This window comes from Rhodamnia argentea, chromosome 8 (genome assembly GCF_020921035.1).
Source record: "Rhodamnia argentea isolate NSW1041297 chromosome 8, ASM2092103v1, whole genome shotgun sequence".
Classification (NCBI taxonomy): domain Eukaryota; kingdom Viridiplantae; phylum Streptophyta; class Magnoliopsida; order Myrtales; family Myrtaceae; genus Rhodamnia; species Rhodamnia argentea.
The window spans coordinates 20,280,558-20,296,309 of NC_063157.1; the positions used below are offsets into that span (position 1 = coordinate 20,280,558).

General features: G+C 39.5%; 2 protein-coding genes across 6 annotated transcripts; one reads left to right on the forward strand and one right to left on the reverse strand.

The window, feature by feature from the left end:
- Window positions 1-611: 611 nt before the first annotated feature.
- Window positions 612-7,584, forward strand: LOC115726548 (putative pectate lyase 21). Of its 5 annotated transcripts, none has more exons than XR_007199548.1 (8): window positions 612-823; window positions 1,489-1,840; window positions 1,949-2,159; window positions 2,254-2,322; window positions 3,446-3,635; window positions 5,645-5,755; window positions 5,894-6,459; window positions 6,530-7,584. XR_007199548.1 is itself a non-coding variant. In XM_048284113.1 (6 exons), exons 1-6 carry the CDS (start codon window positions 697-699, stop codon window positions 5,728-5,730), a joined length of 1,035 nt encoding a protein of 344 aa, XP_048140070.1. In that variant the 5' UTR covers window positions 612-696; the 3' UTR covers window positions 5,731-6,471. The 5 variants fall into 5 exon arrangements, 2 of the variants coding, with proteins under 2 accessions (XP_048140070.1, XP_030512324.1); XR_007199549.1 differs by having other exon boundaries at window positions 5,906-6,459; XR_007199547.1 differs by having other exon boundaries at window positions 5,645-6,459.
- Window positions 7,585-10,598: 3,014 nt separating this feature from the next.
- Window positions 10,599-12,543, reverse strand: LOC115726549 (60S ribosomal protein L35). The gene is made up of 4 exons (XM_030656465.2): window positions 12,411-12,543; window positions 12,164-12,299; window positions 11,511-11,667; window positions 10,599-10,919 (listed from the first exon to the last, which is right to left on the reverse strand). Exons 1-4 carry the CDS (start codon window positions 12,412-12,414, stop codon window positions 10,845-10,847), a joined length of 372 nt encoding a protein of 123 aa, XP_030512325.1. The 5' UTR covers window positions 12,415-12,543; the 3' UTR covers window positions 10,599-10,844.
- Between the last annotated feature and the right edge of the window lie 3,209 nt (window positions 12,544-15,752).

The following is a 15,752-nucleotide window of genomic DNA, read 5'->3' on the forward strand; positions in this document are numbered from 1 at the left end:
TATAATTTTCATTCATTCATTTTTGTTGTTTAGTAGAATATTTTTTAGATTATTTATTTTTTGCAAAACAACAAAGCATAAGAATTTCTCTTTTCAATATACTTATTGCATATAAAACAAGACAAATAATGGATGAAAATGACAAATTTTCCTTTTCTAAATGTAAAACAATGCTTCGACCCAAAAAAAAAAAATGTACAACAATGCAATAGTTAATAAAACCCTTGTACACAAATGGTTTTTACACTTTTGTTCAATATAATCCCTAAACTTTAGGCTTTAGCTTAATGTATTATGTTGTCCGTGAATTGTAATTTGTTCATTGTGTTCCATGAATTATTTGTGGATATTGAATTTAGTCCATGGATTAATATTTCCTCGAATTCAATCTAGTCAATGGATTATTTAATTTAATGATTAGATTGAATATTTTGAAAAGTTCAAAGATTATATTAAATAAATTAAAAATTCAGAAATGATATTATATATTAAATTAAAATTTAGAAATTAAATTGAATAAATTAAAAGTCGGGACACCATGGTTAAAATTCAGACATCTTTGTGTTGTTTTCCGTTGAAATGACGATATTGGACAACAGAGATCCCCCCGATAATGCGCTCACGAGTCTTAAGACAGAATTTCCCTAACAAGATGCCGTTGATCAAACCACCCGGAGCTTTCTGAGGAAGACGATCATGACGACCTTGCCCTACTCCGACGTCGACTTCAGCTTGAGAGCAATGGCCGGTCGGGCCGAGGGATTCGGCCGGTTGGCCGTCGGCGGCCTCCATGGACCTCTCTATCACGTCACTTCTCTCTCAGGTGTTCTCAATTTTCCTCTTACTCTCTCGTTCTTCTTTTTCTTTCGGTTTTCCTCTCGACTGTTGAGGTATCTACAATTCGTTGCCATTGCTTGTTTCGCTGGTTGTGACGACGCCTTTGCCTGTTGAGATGTTGCTCTTTGGATCCTCTGGCTTCGATCATCATTGCTGTGGTACTGAGTGAACAACCCGCATTGTAATGTAATATGATGATTGCATTTCTGTTCAGAATTTTGAATTCAAATCGGATGTTTCGTGAAAAGTTGCGCAGTTTGAAGAGCTGGACATTTTTAATGTTAGTTTGTGCACAAAACATGTCTCGGCCATCTATGATCTGAAATTTGCAGTCAATCATTCGGAGATGGAGTGTCTGCATTAATAGACATCTCTTCAATCGGGAAGATGACACGGACAGGGACAACAAATAGCTCATTCTAGTCAAATAATTTCCAAAGGAAAAATAGATTTTTTAAGGCTGAGGGTTTGTCGAATTTTGTGTATATCCTATTCAAATAACTTCGACAGGTAAGACATTTAATGCTTCGTATCTGAGTGATTTTCTCATTTAAAACCACCTATGAAGTATCATTTTATACACAGATGTTCAGTCTTGTCATCTAGCTTCATAGATAACATGACATGCTTTTTGGCCACTTTCATCTTTAGATGATGGTCCTGGATCGCTACGAGAAGGATGCCGGAGAAAAGAGCCATTGTGGATAGTTTTTGAGGTTTCGGGTACCATATGCCTTTCATCTTATTTGAGCGTGTCATCTCACAAGACAATTGATGGCCGAGGTCAAAGGATAAAGCTCACTGGCAAGGGCTTGAGACTGAAGGATTGCGAGAATATTATAATATGCAACCTGGAGTTTGACGGTGGTAGAGGTCATGATGTTGACGGTATCCAAATTAAACCAAATTCAAGGAACATTTGGATAGACCGCTGCAGCCTTCGTGATTATGATGATGGATTGATAGATATCACCCGCCAGAGCACCGACATTACTGTTTCTAGGTTGACCATTTGACATAAGACACATAACCGTATAGCTGTACATTTTCAGTTGATGTGTTTATGAGCTTGAACCAACGATGCTAATCAGTTCTTTTTGTACCCTGCCAGATGTCACTTTTCACATCATGATAAGACTATGCTTATTGGAGCTGACCCCTCTCATACTATGGATAGATGCATCCGTGTAACCATCCACCATTGCTTCTTTGATGGCACACGGCAAAGGCATCCTCGGGTACGGTTTGGAAAAGTTCATCTGTACAACAATTATACCAGAAACTGGGGCATATATGCTGTTTGTGCGAGTGTAGAATCCCAGGTGCGTGTCCCTGGTTTCCAGAGAAGAATTGTTTTTGCAGTCCTGTCCAAGATGCACTTGTTTCCTCTCTTATCGATCTCATTGGTTATTTCAGATTTTCTCGCAATGCAATATATATGAAGCAGGACAAAAGAAAAAAACGTTTGAGTATTACACTGAGAAGGTATGTATTGTAGTTACTACATGATTGAATATTTTATGAGATCGGTTCTCCTTGAAGATTATCAGTTCGTATGGAAATTTATTGGTTAGGACTATGCAAGAAAAAGTACATAGAGGTTAGGCTTCTCTACTGGCTTCTCTATATAGCTAAAGTTTTGACCTCTTGTATATGTATATTAATGAGCCTATTTCTGTGGAAAATATTCTATGAACCCACTGATGAAGAATAGGATCTGTGCACAAGAATATGACATTAAACCTTTCTAAGGAATTCCTGAATCTTTTGACCTTGACATGTAAATCTGATATTTAAGTTGGGTGCACAGTGATTACTCTAAATTCTTAAGCTATTAGAGAATAGAAATCCATTTTATTTCAGCATACTCTGTCATACAAATGCTCATTGGATGACAAAAGCCTGAAGCATGTGTGTATCGAATACATCTGGGTGGACGAATTGTTGAGACTCATAAAGTTTAGGTAAACTCATGGGTGCTGGGGAAGGTGAGAAATTGAACTTGAGATCTCTATTGCGGTACCATCATAAGTTGAGTAAACTGTAGATTAACCCAAAAGCATAAACAGTTCTAGAATAGCACAATTTATAGCTCATATCTTCACACTAATTTATATTGCTGTATATCGATTAGAGCTTGATAACATGCTTGAAGGAGCCAAATTAATTTAATAGTGTAGGTTATCTCACGAGTCCATTGGGTTTGATTGGTGCCTTTATTTGAGGAAATTGAGTGTATGCTAATAGGTTCACAGCTGAGACCAAAAGTGATATAATTAGCAGAAATTGTCATTGGTCTCAGTTTTCACTGATTCAAGATCATAGAGCACTTGCCGCTGCTCTTTTGACCAGAATGTATTCACTCCCCATCGTTTATCGTTGTTGGTGTGTTCTTTTTGTTGTTAATAAGGGGGAGAAAACGCAAAAGAGAAGTCATTTTGATTATGACGCAGAAACAAGCTTTTAGTAGTCTCTGGAGTGATGGAGCGCCTTTCAACGTTAAGAATGAACTTTAATAGACGAGGGGAATTGCCTGATAACAGTGAAGATCCAAATGCATTATGGCTATTCCATCTATTTAAATACTTACTTTGTGATGAAATTGTAGGCAGCAGATAAGGAGCAGGCAGTATCTGGCTTAATAAGTTCTGAAGGAGACTCATTCTCGAATGGTGCCCAAGCATCGCTGCAAGCTGGGTTTGGAGAATGTGGCGTTTTCCATCCAAGTGAATTTTACCCGAACTGGACAGTAGAATCGCCTTCGGATTCTCTGAAATATGTTCTCCAGATATGCTCAGGTTGGCAATCCATTCCAAGGCCAGTCGATCATATGGTAGTTGGCTAGTTTGATTTTACTTGATTTATGTGTTTTTGGCTTTTATTAGGTTGATTTACAATCATGGGCAATTTTCCCCTTATTTCACACTCCAATTTTTTAGTACAGGAGAGATCAGATTCCGGGTTGTAGATACGATGATTCAGTGCTTTAACTTAGCAAGCTCATTGAATTTGTTTTCTTCTTTTCGTAATCGTCACAATATGAGCATTTCACAATATTAAATATGTATGTTGTTCATCTTGTCTTCTGGAATGGTTGAAACATCCCAATGCGGCCTTAAAAGAGTTTGAGAACCTTGCGCATCTTCTTTCTTCATTCCTCCTTGAAAAGTTTTAACTTTTCAGATTGGGTCTATCGCAAGGTTTGAGGACTTGATATATCCAATTTAAACTCAATGGCTTCACTTGTGCTGTAACATTTTTGCTTTAACCGTGTAAAAGCAACATAGAATTTCTATATGATTCTTCATTAGAGTAGAAATTCTAAATAAATAGAAATTCTATGTTGCTTTTACACGGTTAAAGCAAAAATGTTACAGCACAAGTGAAGCCATGGAGTTTAAATTGGTTCATTAAAACTGTTTACACTCTTCTAGAGCTTGAACAAAATTTTAGTGAAGACTTCACCAATGGACCCAGCTCCAAAGTGTATTAGTATATAATTCCATGAATGGAAGGTCAATTGGCCTCAACTGGCTCTGACCGTGATTCGGTTTTTATGTTTCCTGTGCTTTCTACAACAGAACAGAAAATCCTTGAAGCTAATGCTTTTCTTTTCGCATTTCTAAAATAATCGTGAGAAAATTATATGTCAACCATCATGTCAATATTATGTATTCTGAAAAATCTCACTTGTTTCGAATAAAATAAACATCAAATTGCGTGAGCCTAATAATTTGAGATAGAATAAAAGTAATGGTCATCCCAAACAGAACAAATGCTCAGTTAGAAATTTGTGCAAATCAGCTTGTCTAGCTGATTGCTCTACATGTTGACTATGGCAAGCGGCTAGTATAAGAGGCATTAGGAATTTAAATTCTTTCAATCTGTGGCTACTATACTTTTCTGCTTCAACTAGGGAAGTAACGAGATTAGTTAGATTGCGAATCGCAAGTCATAAATAGTCTAAATCAGCTTTTGCATTTAAAATGAAAAGAATTGTACACAAGATGTAATGAAATTTGTTTCATATTTCTGTGTGTTTGTCTGTCATAGACCGACTCTATCTTTGGGTTGTTCCGCTGATGGTTCGACCTGATATTAGCATGGTATAATTTTCTCAAATTTCCTAACTCAAGTTACATTATTCGTTTGACCTAACTAAGGGCAATGTTTGGATTGGCTTTTAAGTTTTACTTTTTGCTTAATCTAAATCTTGTAGCGCATCACTTTGCTTAAGTTAATCTTTTCGTCGCATGCTCTTTCTTGACCCAAAATATCTAAATTTTTGAAAACCTATACGTGTGTTCATGTGGATTGACATATCAAATTTTTCCATAATTTTTTGAATTAAGATAAAATTTGAAATTTCTATGGAAAGCCAAAAAAAAAAAAAAAATACTTTCTTCTTATCTTTAATGCTAGACAAACTAGCCCTAATTACTAGGAATGATTCTGCTTTTATACTTAAAATATTCTGATAACCAATATATATAGAAAGATAATTTTTCAGCCAAGTTTTAACCGTTTTTCGATGGAAGACGATGGTCTATGAATTTAAATCTGCCTGAAAGTGATGCCGAACAGTGTAATGGCAGGATGTGGAACAATTTAAATGAATTAATATGCCTCCACTCGACTAGGCCTGATTGCCTCTACAATTTCAACGGACAAAATGAAAACTTTTCAGATGTTGAATGGTTATTTGTACTTAAACTTGCAATTCATTATTTCATCTTGGCAAGCGACCCTGTGAATGTGAAGAAGAGGACGAGGAAGAGCTCCCTGATACAACGATACCATGGAACAGATCCGACAGATAATATTCCAGATCATCAGGACCAATCCTTATCAGGACTCCCAAGTCTTTTTTCCCCACTTAGCATAGCTAAATAACTGTTGTAAAATTCTCTATATGCAGGTATAAGCTTCTTTGCAATTGACACCTTTACTTTGTCCCGTAATTTCCTGTCTGTTATGACCCATGAAGTCTGCTTCTGGTTTGCTTCTTCAAAGGTCGCATTGAATTTCCTGAAAACACCCTTCACTGCTGCTACAGATGTTTCTGCAGAGTTGCTGTCAGGCAGCAATGAGAATACCTTATTCCAAGCAATTGCTTTGTAGCTCGATGCGTACTGCTCGACTTTCCTACCATGCCAAGATAACCACTCATGGCCGAGCAGGGAGTTAAGGTTGGTCATTTTAACATTTCCAACAACAAAGTTAAGATTGTTCGCTAGGAAGAGGTAGGACAAAGAGACATCCTTGTACTGCTGGGCTTTGGTGTATAGTTTGCATAGAAGAACTGGTATGAGCCGTGCCACGTGGACTGGCACAGCTGGGGTCGGGCCATCTTCTTGGCCTGGACTCTCAAAATATGACTCTGGCATGGGAAAGTCATTTGGCAGTAGGTGATCAGAAAGAATTTGAGAGAGGGTTTCTCTGTAATTGAGAAGGTTGGAAATGAAAGCCATGACAGATTGGGTCAGGGGATGGACCCCGCCGCCAGGAACTGCCATACTGGAAGAGTCATTTCAAATGGTGGACTCAAATTCTGCTACAACGTTGTGGATCGTCGTGCGAAGTCTAACTAACGAGGAGAGTGCTTGTAAGTTGACTGCTGAGGTGGACTCATAGCTGAATCGTCGTGCGAAGTCTAACTAGTGAGGAGAGTGCTTGTAAGTTGGCTGCTGAGGTGGACTCATAGCTGAATATTGACCCAATGTCTTGCCAGAGTTCAAACGTTGCTTCATAGAGTTCCATGAAATGGTAGATCTTTCCTGTCGATGGTTTGTGTCTGGATGCCATTTCAGGGAATCTGAATAAATTGATTGCTCTTTCCTTGGTGATGTCAGAGAACTAAGATTCTCTGATTGCGTGGGACGCTGAGAAAACATGATCACAGAGGATTCTTTCCCCTCTGAAGATTGTTTTCACTGCAACTTTCACTGCAACTTTCACTGCAGTTAGCCAGTTCTTGATCATGTGATCAAGTGCTGGCCAGCTGAGTCTTTGAATATGGGCGGATCTGAATCGTTAGATCCCAAGTTGATGTAGATTTTTATCGGTAATGGAGTTTCTGATGAGTTTGTAAATTTTGACGCACTCTCTACTATAGCCAGAACTGATTATGCAATCTGCTGTGGACTTAGGTTCGCCATGGCAAATTCTGAGATGGGCACTGCTTCAGTGGTCAGCTCCTTAGAATATTCCTCCTCTATTTCTCGATCAAATGTGCTTGATCCCCCTGTGCATCGGCCCAAGATTGACTCTGGATCCAGTTGGTTCTGGTTGGTGAACAGTGTATGGTGGAATTTTTTTTTCAAGCCTTTTCATAGCGATTTGCATAAGGTTTTGAGCAAGCACGAGCTTAGCAGAATTAGAGTTTGTAGAGATTAAGAAATCCATGGCTCGAAGCAGGTCCTTGATGGATTTGAGAAACTGCATGGATTCTCTTCTGGTGTCATGGAAGAGAGTGGGGACTGTGTTGTCCGAGTTGTTCAAGTCCCATCTAGCGATGATGGACTCGGCATTTTCTATGTTCTCTTCCATCATGGACTCAGAGAATGTTTGGCTAGGTGGGAATTGAATGTGAGGGCTTGGAAAAGTGTAAGAAGGAGAAAGTGGTTCGGACGATGAGATGAGATTTGATATGCCTTTTCTTGGCATGGCTGCGTTCTCTCTTTGGAGTTCCTATGGTTGGCATTTAGCCTTTCAGTTTTTCTCCTTTTCTTGTTGCTCACACAGAGAGAGAGGTTGTTTTGTGTATAATTTGCTTATGGGCATGGGTATATATAAAGAGGGCAGATGAAAGTTTCCAACTCATGGGGTGGTATACTTGGATTTGTGGACCGAAGATAGTCGACTGAACAATATTATAAAGCGCCATTGTGCTCACACATTTCAATTCAAAGCATAACTTAAACATTATCTCGTTTGCTTCGCCATCACTGATATGTGTAGACCACTTCTTACTTGGGACAATTAGCAGATAATCAACAAAAGATGCGAATGCCAGCAGGATCATTAGCGACTATGCATCGATGATCTATCTCGTTCGCTCGAGATGTTGCAAGAACTCTCATGAGATCGCAACCGCGATGAAGCATGGTCAAAAAGTCATAGTGATTTGCGAGTATATTTTACGGGTATGAGAAAATTGCGGCAAAGTTAGAACCTAAGAATGTTCAGGCAGGACTGCCCACTGTACAATTAGAGGTGTCAAAATGGATTGAAAACCCATATTCAATGAGATGGATCAAATAAGGGTTAATTAAATTTTAGCAAATGAGTTGTTAATGGGTTTGAGTTGTAAACTCAAATTTCAATAACCAGAGTGCCCAATGCCGCGATGGTCCGGGCAAGGCTAGGCAAGGGCCGCAACCCTCACCGGCGCTAGGCGAGGCGTCGCAACCCTTGCTAGCGGGGACGAGGGCATCGCGGCCTTCGTCCGTAGCCGGCGATGGCCGGGCGGCCCTTGCCCGGCTACCGATGAGGGCTTGGCAACTATCGCCGGCCACTAAAAAAGAAAACCATAGGAAAAAAAGAGTAAAAAAGAAAAGAAAAAACTAATAAAGAAATTAGAAAAATATGTCAAAATATTATTAAAAAATTATCCATGTCGGTACCGCCCATGCCACGTAAGATGGTCGCATCCACATCGGTGATTTACGTCCAATATGACTCAATTGGTAAAAAGTGAAAAGGTTTACAACTCAATTGGCAAACTTAAAAAGTATAGGTTGAACTGACAAGGCTTAATAGATTTAGAACTTTTTTCACAACTATCCCAATAATAGTGGCTAATTGTTTTATCAAATCCTCACCGTCACGTGATGTATTCATCCCATAAAATGCTTTCTTATCGTGTAGAGCTAATCTTGCCATGAACTCATCTGGTAGTCACCAAATTGATCCATTATTGACCATTGTGGAATGTTTATTTATTTATTTATTTTGTCGAAAAGTGGAATGTTTATCTAGTTATTAAGCAAGCTCGCAAGTTTTTTCGGGGTTTGTTTATAGTTAAATTAACAGGAGTTTAGTGTGATACTTATTGCCAAATTATTTGATTCTCTAAGGTAGAGCTGCGTTTTCTTTCAATGGAGTTTATGAAATATGACATGCTTTTGAATACTTGTATACTTCAGGAATTGATGAAAGAGGCCATTTAATTAAAGGCTACATCCGCAGCGGTCCAAACAATCCTTGCCATGGTCATTCTTCAGCTTCTACTCATAATCCTCAAATTAATGAAGATGGTGAGAAGTCCTTTCATCTCTTCCTCTTTTCCGCTAGCTAATTAAATATGCATTTGACAGGTCAAAATGAGGCTGGTCTCGTCTAGGAGGAAAAGTACTAAAAAAAATTTTGCTAAACATATTATATTTGTACCAATTCAATACTAAACCTTTAATTGGACCTATTTAGTCCTAAACCTCGATTTGCCAATGTAGTCCATTCGACTAATTGTGTTCGGAAATCGTTGACATAAACGCGAGTCATCCTATATGGTACGATCGGCATTACTATGGATAATTTTTTAAATTTTTTATATAAACATTTTCAATATTTCTGAATTTTCTATTACTTTTTTTGTTATTTTCCTTTTTCTTTTCTTTTTGTTCCTTTCTTTCCTTCATTGTTTCCATAAACTGTGGGTCGGCAAGGGCCGCAAGCCCCTCACATGGGGCCAGCGAGGACGTCACGACCCTCATCGACCAGAGTCGTAAAAAGAAAAGAAAAAATTAAAAAGTAAAAAAAAAACATAAAATTTAGAAAGAAGTAAAAAATTACAACATTTGTCCACTTCACGCCCGGTCGTGCACGTAGGACGGCCGGTGTCCGTGTCGGTGATTTTCAGCCAAAATTGGCTGGATATACTATATTGGCAGATAATAAAAATTTTAAGGATTAAATTGGTACAATTTAAAGGCTTATGACTAAATTGGTACGAATGTAATAGATTTAAGACTTTTGTGGTGCTTTTTTCCAAATTTAATTGATCTTTCTTGGCAAGAACTATGGGTAGAATATTTTATTTTGCCATGAAGTTCATGATTAAACTATCATTTACTTTGTCATATCTCTCAATCTCTATGATGTTATAAGCACATTTTTCATTTACGAGACAAAGTTGACTTTACTTGTGTGGAATGTGGTTGTTTCGCCAGTGGAAGCTCGAAGTTCCCTTTGCCTGTGATCTACAAGAGAGACGGGTCAGGAGATGATGTCCGAGACGAGGCCCCCAAAAGCAACCTGAGACCCAAGCCAGTGAGAAAATTGAGCGGTTGTATGCGTTGCACTGTGGAGTAATCCTATGCATAATAGTCAGTACTCAGAGCTTACCGGGGCCTCATTTTAGGCTTGGAAGGATCAGGATTATGGTTCACTTAAGGTTGGGTCCTCAATTTTTATTCATGTACACATTGCATGAAATCAATTTTAATTTGCAGGGAAGAACAAAGAATGCGTTTAGTATTTGCTCCTTTGGTTCCAATTAGAGTACGAACTAACGATCGCACAGCTGTATTCACAATTAAGAGCACCAGCTAATAAAACGCAATACACTGGGTATAAGACGCCTAACAAACACAAACCTTACTAGCAAAGCCTCAGTATTCGCAGCACACGAGCTGGGTCGCACTCAACCCACAAGCGACACACCAACTCTAACTATTAGGACAGTTTCAATCATGGACAAGTGTTCCATGTGTTAAGACTAGATGTAAGATAAACCATCAGATAAATTTGTTATAAAGAACACACAAGCAGGGGTTCTCACATCATGATCATCACTTGTTGAGGATTCAACCCTAGTTATAATTATAAAGTCAAAAACAACCTCACAATTGTTCTCAATGGGGGAAACAACTAAAGCGCCAAAAGCTAAGTTTTTCGTTGTCTTTTCGTCATCCGACCATGATGCCGTTCAAGATAACCGGAAACTTTGAACAACCAAGAGAGATTCAAGAAGGCAAAGCTCCGATGCAACATGAGCGGTATGCCTACTATGCCTTAATGGCATACTTCCTCACAGGAAAGTACATCTCTTTCTTCTTCTCGCGCTCTGTCTTCAAAGATGCCTGAGCAGAAGCAAGAAATGGAAACTCAGTCTAAGAACCAATGGTTTGGAGATATAAAATGTGTCCGTGCCCAATCAGGCCAGCACAAATGATTTCATTCTAAAAACTCTTTAAAAATTAACATGTAAAAGTTTAGAATAATCTTTAGATGCAAAGACACTATACAATCTACATACAAATGAGACGTGTGAAGCATGCGAAGTCTAAAATTTAAACAAAAGAAAAAATTGAGGACATGAAAGGCAGATGGCGATAATTCAGTCATCAGTCCACCGAGCACAATATCATAAAGAGAAAAATCATGCATTGTGCAACAGCATACGGTCCAGCAGGAGCCGACAGTTCACAAAAACCAATTACTACAACTTAACCCCTCTGAAATTTTCCCTCATCCCAAAATAATATCACCACAAAGCAATGCCCTGCTTCTGTTCACAACCCTGTGCAAGCAAAGGACCATCCAGAAAATCCAATACTGGCCATTTTTAGAATATCTACAGGAAATATCTTTTTAAGTTTGCGAGCAATTCTAGAAGGAAGATGCTTTTAACAATGAGATATAAGACTTGGAAATAAGGAGCAAATCACTACCTGGTACTTTGTTAGTCTTCTCCGAATAGCTCGGGTCTTCTTGGGACGGAGATCAAGGGGCAAGTACTTCTTATTCTTATAAACCTCCCTCAAGGCAGCCTTTTGTTTCTGTGAAATCACAGTCAAGACTTGCGCAATCGACAGCCTCACCACCTTTCTGCAACATTTGAATATCAATAACTAATTAAACCAAAGCACTAATTTCCCTATGTCCAATTGGGAAAACATGAACACCGTTGTTTGTAATAAACCCGTTAAGCTAACCATAACAGCACTTCGAAGTTTTGGTAGGTAATTTGCATTTTATATACTTGAGATACATAAAAAAATCGAGCCTTTTCGATTTTCCAATGCCTTGAAAAACAATAACCCGACTGATATCCAGTACAGAACTCAAAGCTAATTCCGCCACCGATTACCAGAGTACTCATCACCCATACATTAATCATCCTTCGTACGAACAGCAACAAGACAGCATGCTTTGAGTGAATTCCTCAAACGCGAAATTAAAGAACAACCGAAAACCCAATTCAACCAGCACAACCAAAGCTTATAATCATCCCAAACCTAACATTACCATCTACCCAAAATACAAGGCACTAAGTTAAGACCTTCAAAATCGCAAAAAAAATCAAGTGAGAACAGATGCATACATCTTGGAGAGCTTGTTCGGTGCACCGCCGGTGACCTTGGCGACGCGAAGGAGGGCGAGCTCGGCCTTGAGGTCCTTCAACTGGCTCAGCAGATCGGCCTTCGTCTTCTGCCTCAGCTCGTGCACCTTAATCCTCGCTGTCACAAGTCAATCGAAAGGCAAGTTCAAGACGCAAAAATAAAGATAGGCATGCAAGACATCCATGAAATCGACAGAAGGAGTGGCGAAACGAGCGTCGTCTCTCTCACCCATTGCTGTGATCGGAGGTCCTCTCGCGGCTCGGGGACTGCTCTGCTTCGGCGACTGTGAAACCCTAGGGACGAAATGGGGTTAAGCATTTATAGAGGTTCGTTGGCGGAGGAGGGTTTTCTTTTCTCTTGCCCTTTCGTATGGACCGAGTTAAACCCGACCCAATTAATGGCCCAAATAACCCGACCCATGGTTAACGGACATGACTTAAATTGTGGGCCTTGTGGCCCAATAGTAGGCCCAATGTCAGCTATCAATTCGAGTTCGCATGTCAAGTTCTTGTTATAAAAAATGTGTTATTGAAAAAGACTCCGATTGTAAGGGTAAATAACAAGAATCATCCTTGAATTTTGGCATAATATATGATGTGATGTCTGAACTTTAAATGCATTCAATATTATTTCTGAGCTCTGACCCAACGTACAATGTCGTCCCTAAGCTTTTAATTTGTTCGATATGGTCATTGAACCTTTAGTACATGTTCAATTTAGTCTCTAAGCTATCTAAAATTATTTAATGTCATCCTTTCATTAATTCAAGTGGAGGACAACATCAAACATATTCATACAGTTCATGGGATAAATTAAACATTTACCAAAAGTCCGAGAATCACATTGAACAAAATAAAAGTTCATGAACCACGTTGCATATTGAGCCAAACTAAGTTCAGTACCGTTGGTGGCAGTATCCCCTTATTGAACATGCCAATGAATGGATTAAATTCACATTTATAACATGTTCAAGTTTATTAATGTCCATTTCCATAGGCGAAGTAAATTCGTGTCATAGAATTGTCGGCTTGTATATTAATAAAAAGTCCATGTGGGATTTGAAAGAAATCGGGTTCTCTTGATGAGATCATCAAGCCCATCATAAGCTTTTCCAAATCGATCTTTATTGCAAGAAACAGCCTCCACAAGCTTTAAATAGTCTGCATCAGGTGATTGAATTCCCTGACAATGACGACATCATCGCTGAGTTCTTCTTCTTGGGGATAAAACTAGCTTGGTAAGGCCCCAATGAGGTCATCCAGAAATGGTATGAGCCCAGTAAACCAGAATCTCCACGATCACTTCATACACAGTCTTATAAACAGGTTAATCAATCCATCTCGTCGAATGGTCTAGGCCCCTCGACACTCAGGAACGAAAACAAGCAGAGAATCATTCAAATAAGGAGGAATGTCTTACGTTAGAAAGAAGAGAGAAGAACATCATGAGTACCAAAAGTAATGTACGGTGCTCACTTTAGTATCAAAAGTTTTCCATCGGATCACTTAAATGGTGTACAACGCTCACTTTAGTACCAAAAAAATAGTATACGACGCTCACTTTAGAGCATCAACAACAGTTTGCAAGGAGAATCACTGACACAATCCCTTTGGCTCAAAAGAGAACATTCATGGATCGTTTGTGGTCAAGTGATGGGGAGAATGATCCCGTCCATGAGGCTACAACAATGGTATCATGTCCTGCATTTGTCCCTTGGTCCAGAACGGTCTCCTGCACAGTGACGAAGCAAAAGCCCAAGAGGAGCTCACTCCCCCACTTTTGAGCCTCCACATGTGTGGAAATGCTGGCCGAGTGGTCATTTACATCAGTAGAAACGACACACAAGACGGTCCAAGCCAACCATGTCAATCAAATTTAATGTGCTAAGCTCCAATGTAATGGTACGTGGGAGCTGGGACGAGTCCCAACCGTTGTAGTGTCTCTAGTTGAGTGTGGGCTTTGTCATATGTATAGCGTTTTCCGTGTGGGTCTTTGCCTCAAGAGGATTGAGACAGACGAGACGAGACAAGAGGAGACGAGACGGGAAAAAGTCGATGCCCGGCCATGTGACATGGGCCACCTAACAAGCATTGCCGGATTCTGATGCTATTAACATTTCTGTATGGTTAAAGAGTACTTTAGAGCACTCCAAATGTACAATCCTAAATGCATCAGATCTAAGTGGGGAGTACACCATTAAGATCGCCTAGATTGTTTTTGTACTATTCAGGATGCCCAAAGCTGGTTTCAACACCACCTAACCACTAAACCCAAATTTCTACCAAGTGAAGATCCCATGCAACGGGGCTTGACATTTTCTTTACTTCTTTTTAATTTTTTTTTCCGTTTACTTTTTGTCGAAGTTTTAACTAAAAGAACTATATCAGTATTTGTATTACGTAAGTTGATAAACCGACGGCAATAAAGATAACACCATACGAGTCACTACTCTTAATTTATGTAAAACTTTATTCTTCCAATGGTAGGATGATGTCCAGGCCAGCTCTCCGTATCACGAATTATGCAATTTGGGCAATCTTGTGCACCGGTGCTTTCCCGCATCCCTGCACCACGTCTATTATCGCTTGTGCTCACACCGCATCTCCATCACGATCGCCGGTGCATGCCTCTCTCACTCTTAAGAGAGAGAGAGAGAGAGAGAGAGAGAGAGACTGTGAACAAACTTCAAGTCAACTCAACGGGAAGCATCACAGCCTAGGTTTGGGCTACCTCCGATGTCGATCTGCAATAATAGTTTTAGAAAAGTTAATTGAGGTAGGTTTTTATTTTAACCTAGAGCGATTTGCCTGCTTCTTTCTTCTTAGCCCGCGAGCAAAAAGAAGGGCAGGTGGGGTCATTTTACCATCCCCGTGCCAAGTCAAAGCTGCCGTCTACCCCAGCCGACTTGCACGTTGGACCCGAGCTCAACAGGTGTGCAATACATGTAGGGCTGCTCAGCGGGGCCCACGTGCGTGTTTTCCCCAGCACGTGATAGGTGATCGAAACGAAAACACGGAAGAAGAGCAGAAGAAAAACAGAGGATCACCATCGATTGCCCAACGGCCAACTCTTATCAACTGGGTTGCAACTTTGCTCTCTCGCGCAAATGCCGATATAATCCTAAACTTTTCAATCTTCTCAATTTAATCATTCACGTCGAAACGAAATTTCAATGTAGTCATCCAGGTCGATTTTCGCAGAAAATCGCCGAAATGACGATTCATCCTAGATTCCTAAAATGGCGGTTCAGTCATGGCCACTCTGCTATGTCCGGATAAAATTGATCGAATTATATTTGAATTTCGCACGGAAGCTTAGAACTATATTGAAAGATTAAAAACGATAAGTCTGAATTGATATTCGTATTATAAAGGCATGGCTGATAAGATAATTTTTTTTTTTTTTTTGTGAAACGAGAAATAAGGGATAAGATCGGTAGTCGACTGATTTTTTGGATCATCTTTCTTTATTTAATCTAGACTTGGTGGTCTTTATTTGGTCCAGATTTGATCCGGCAATTTTAAACTCATTAAATGAGTTGGCCACGTGGGGACCCACGAAGGAAGCCCC

Coding starts and splice junctions, on each gene's coding strand:
- LOC115726548 (XM_048284113.1), top strand. CDS start 697: ATGACGACCTTGCCCTACTCCGACGTCGACTTCAGCTTGAGAGCAATG. Junction 824..1,488: donor TCACGTCACTTCTCTCTCAG/GTGTTCTCAATT, acceptor TTTCATCTTTAG/ATGATGGTCCTGGATCGCTA. Junction 1,841..1,948: donor ACCGACATTACTGTTTCTAG/GTTGACCATTTG, acceptor GTACCCTGCCAG/ATGTCACTTTTCACATCATG.
- LOC115726549 (XM_030656465.2), bottom strand. Junction 11,668..12,163: donor CCGAACAAGCTCTCCAAGAT/GTATGCATCTGT, acceptor CAAATGTTGCAG/AAAGGTGGTGAGGCTGTCGA. Junction 10,920..11,510: donor GAAGACTAACAAAGTACCAG/GTAGTGATTTGC, acceptor GCTTCTGCTCAG/GCATCTTTGAAGACAGAGCG.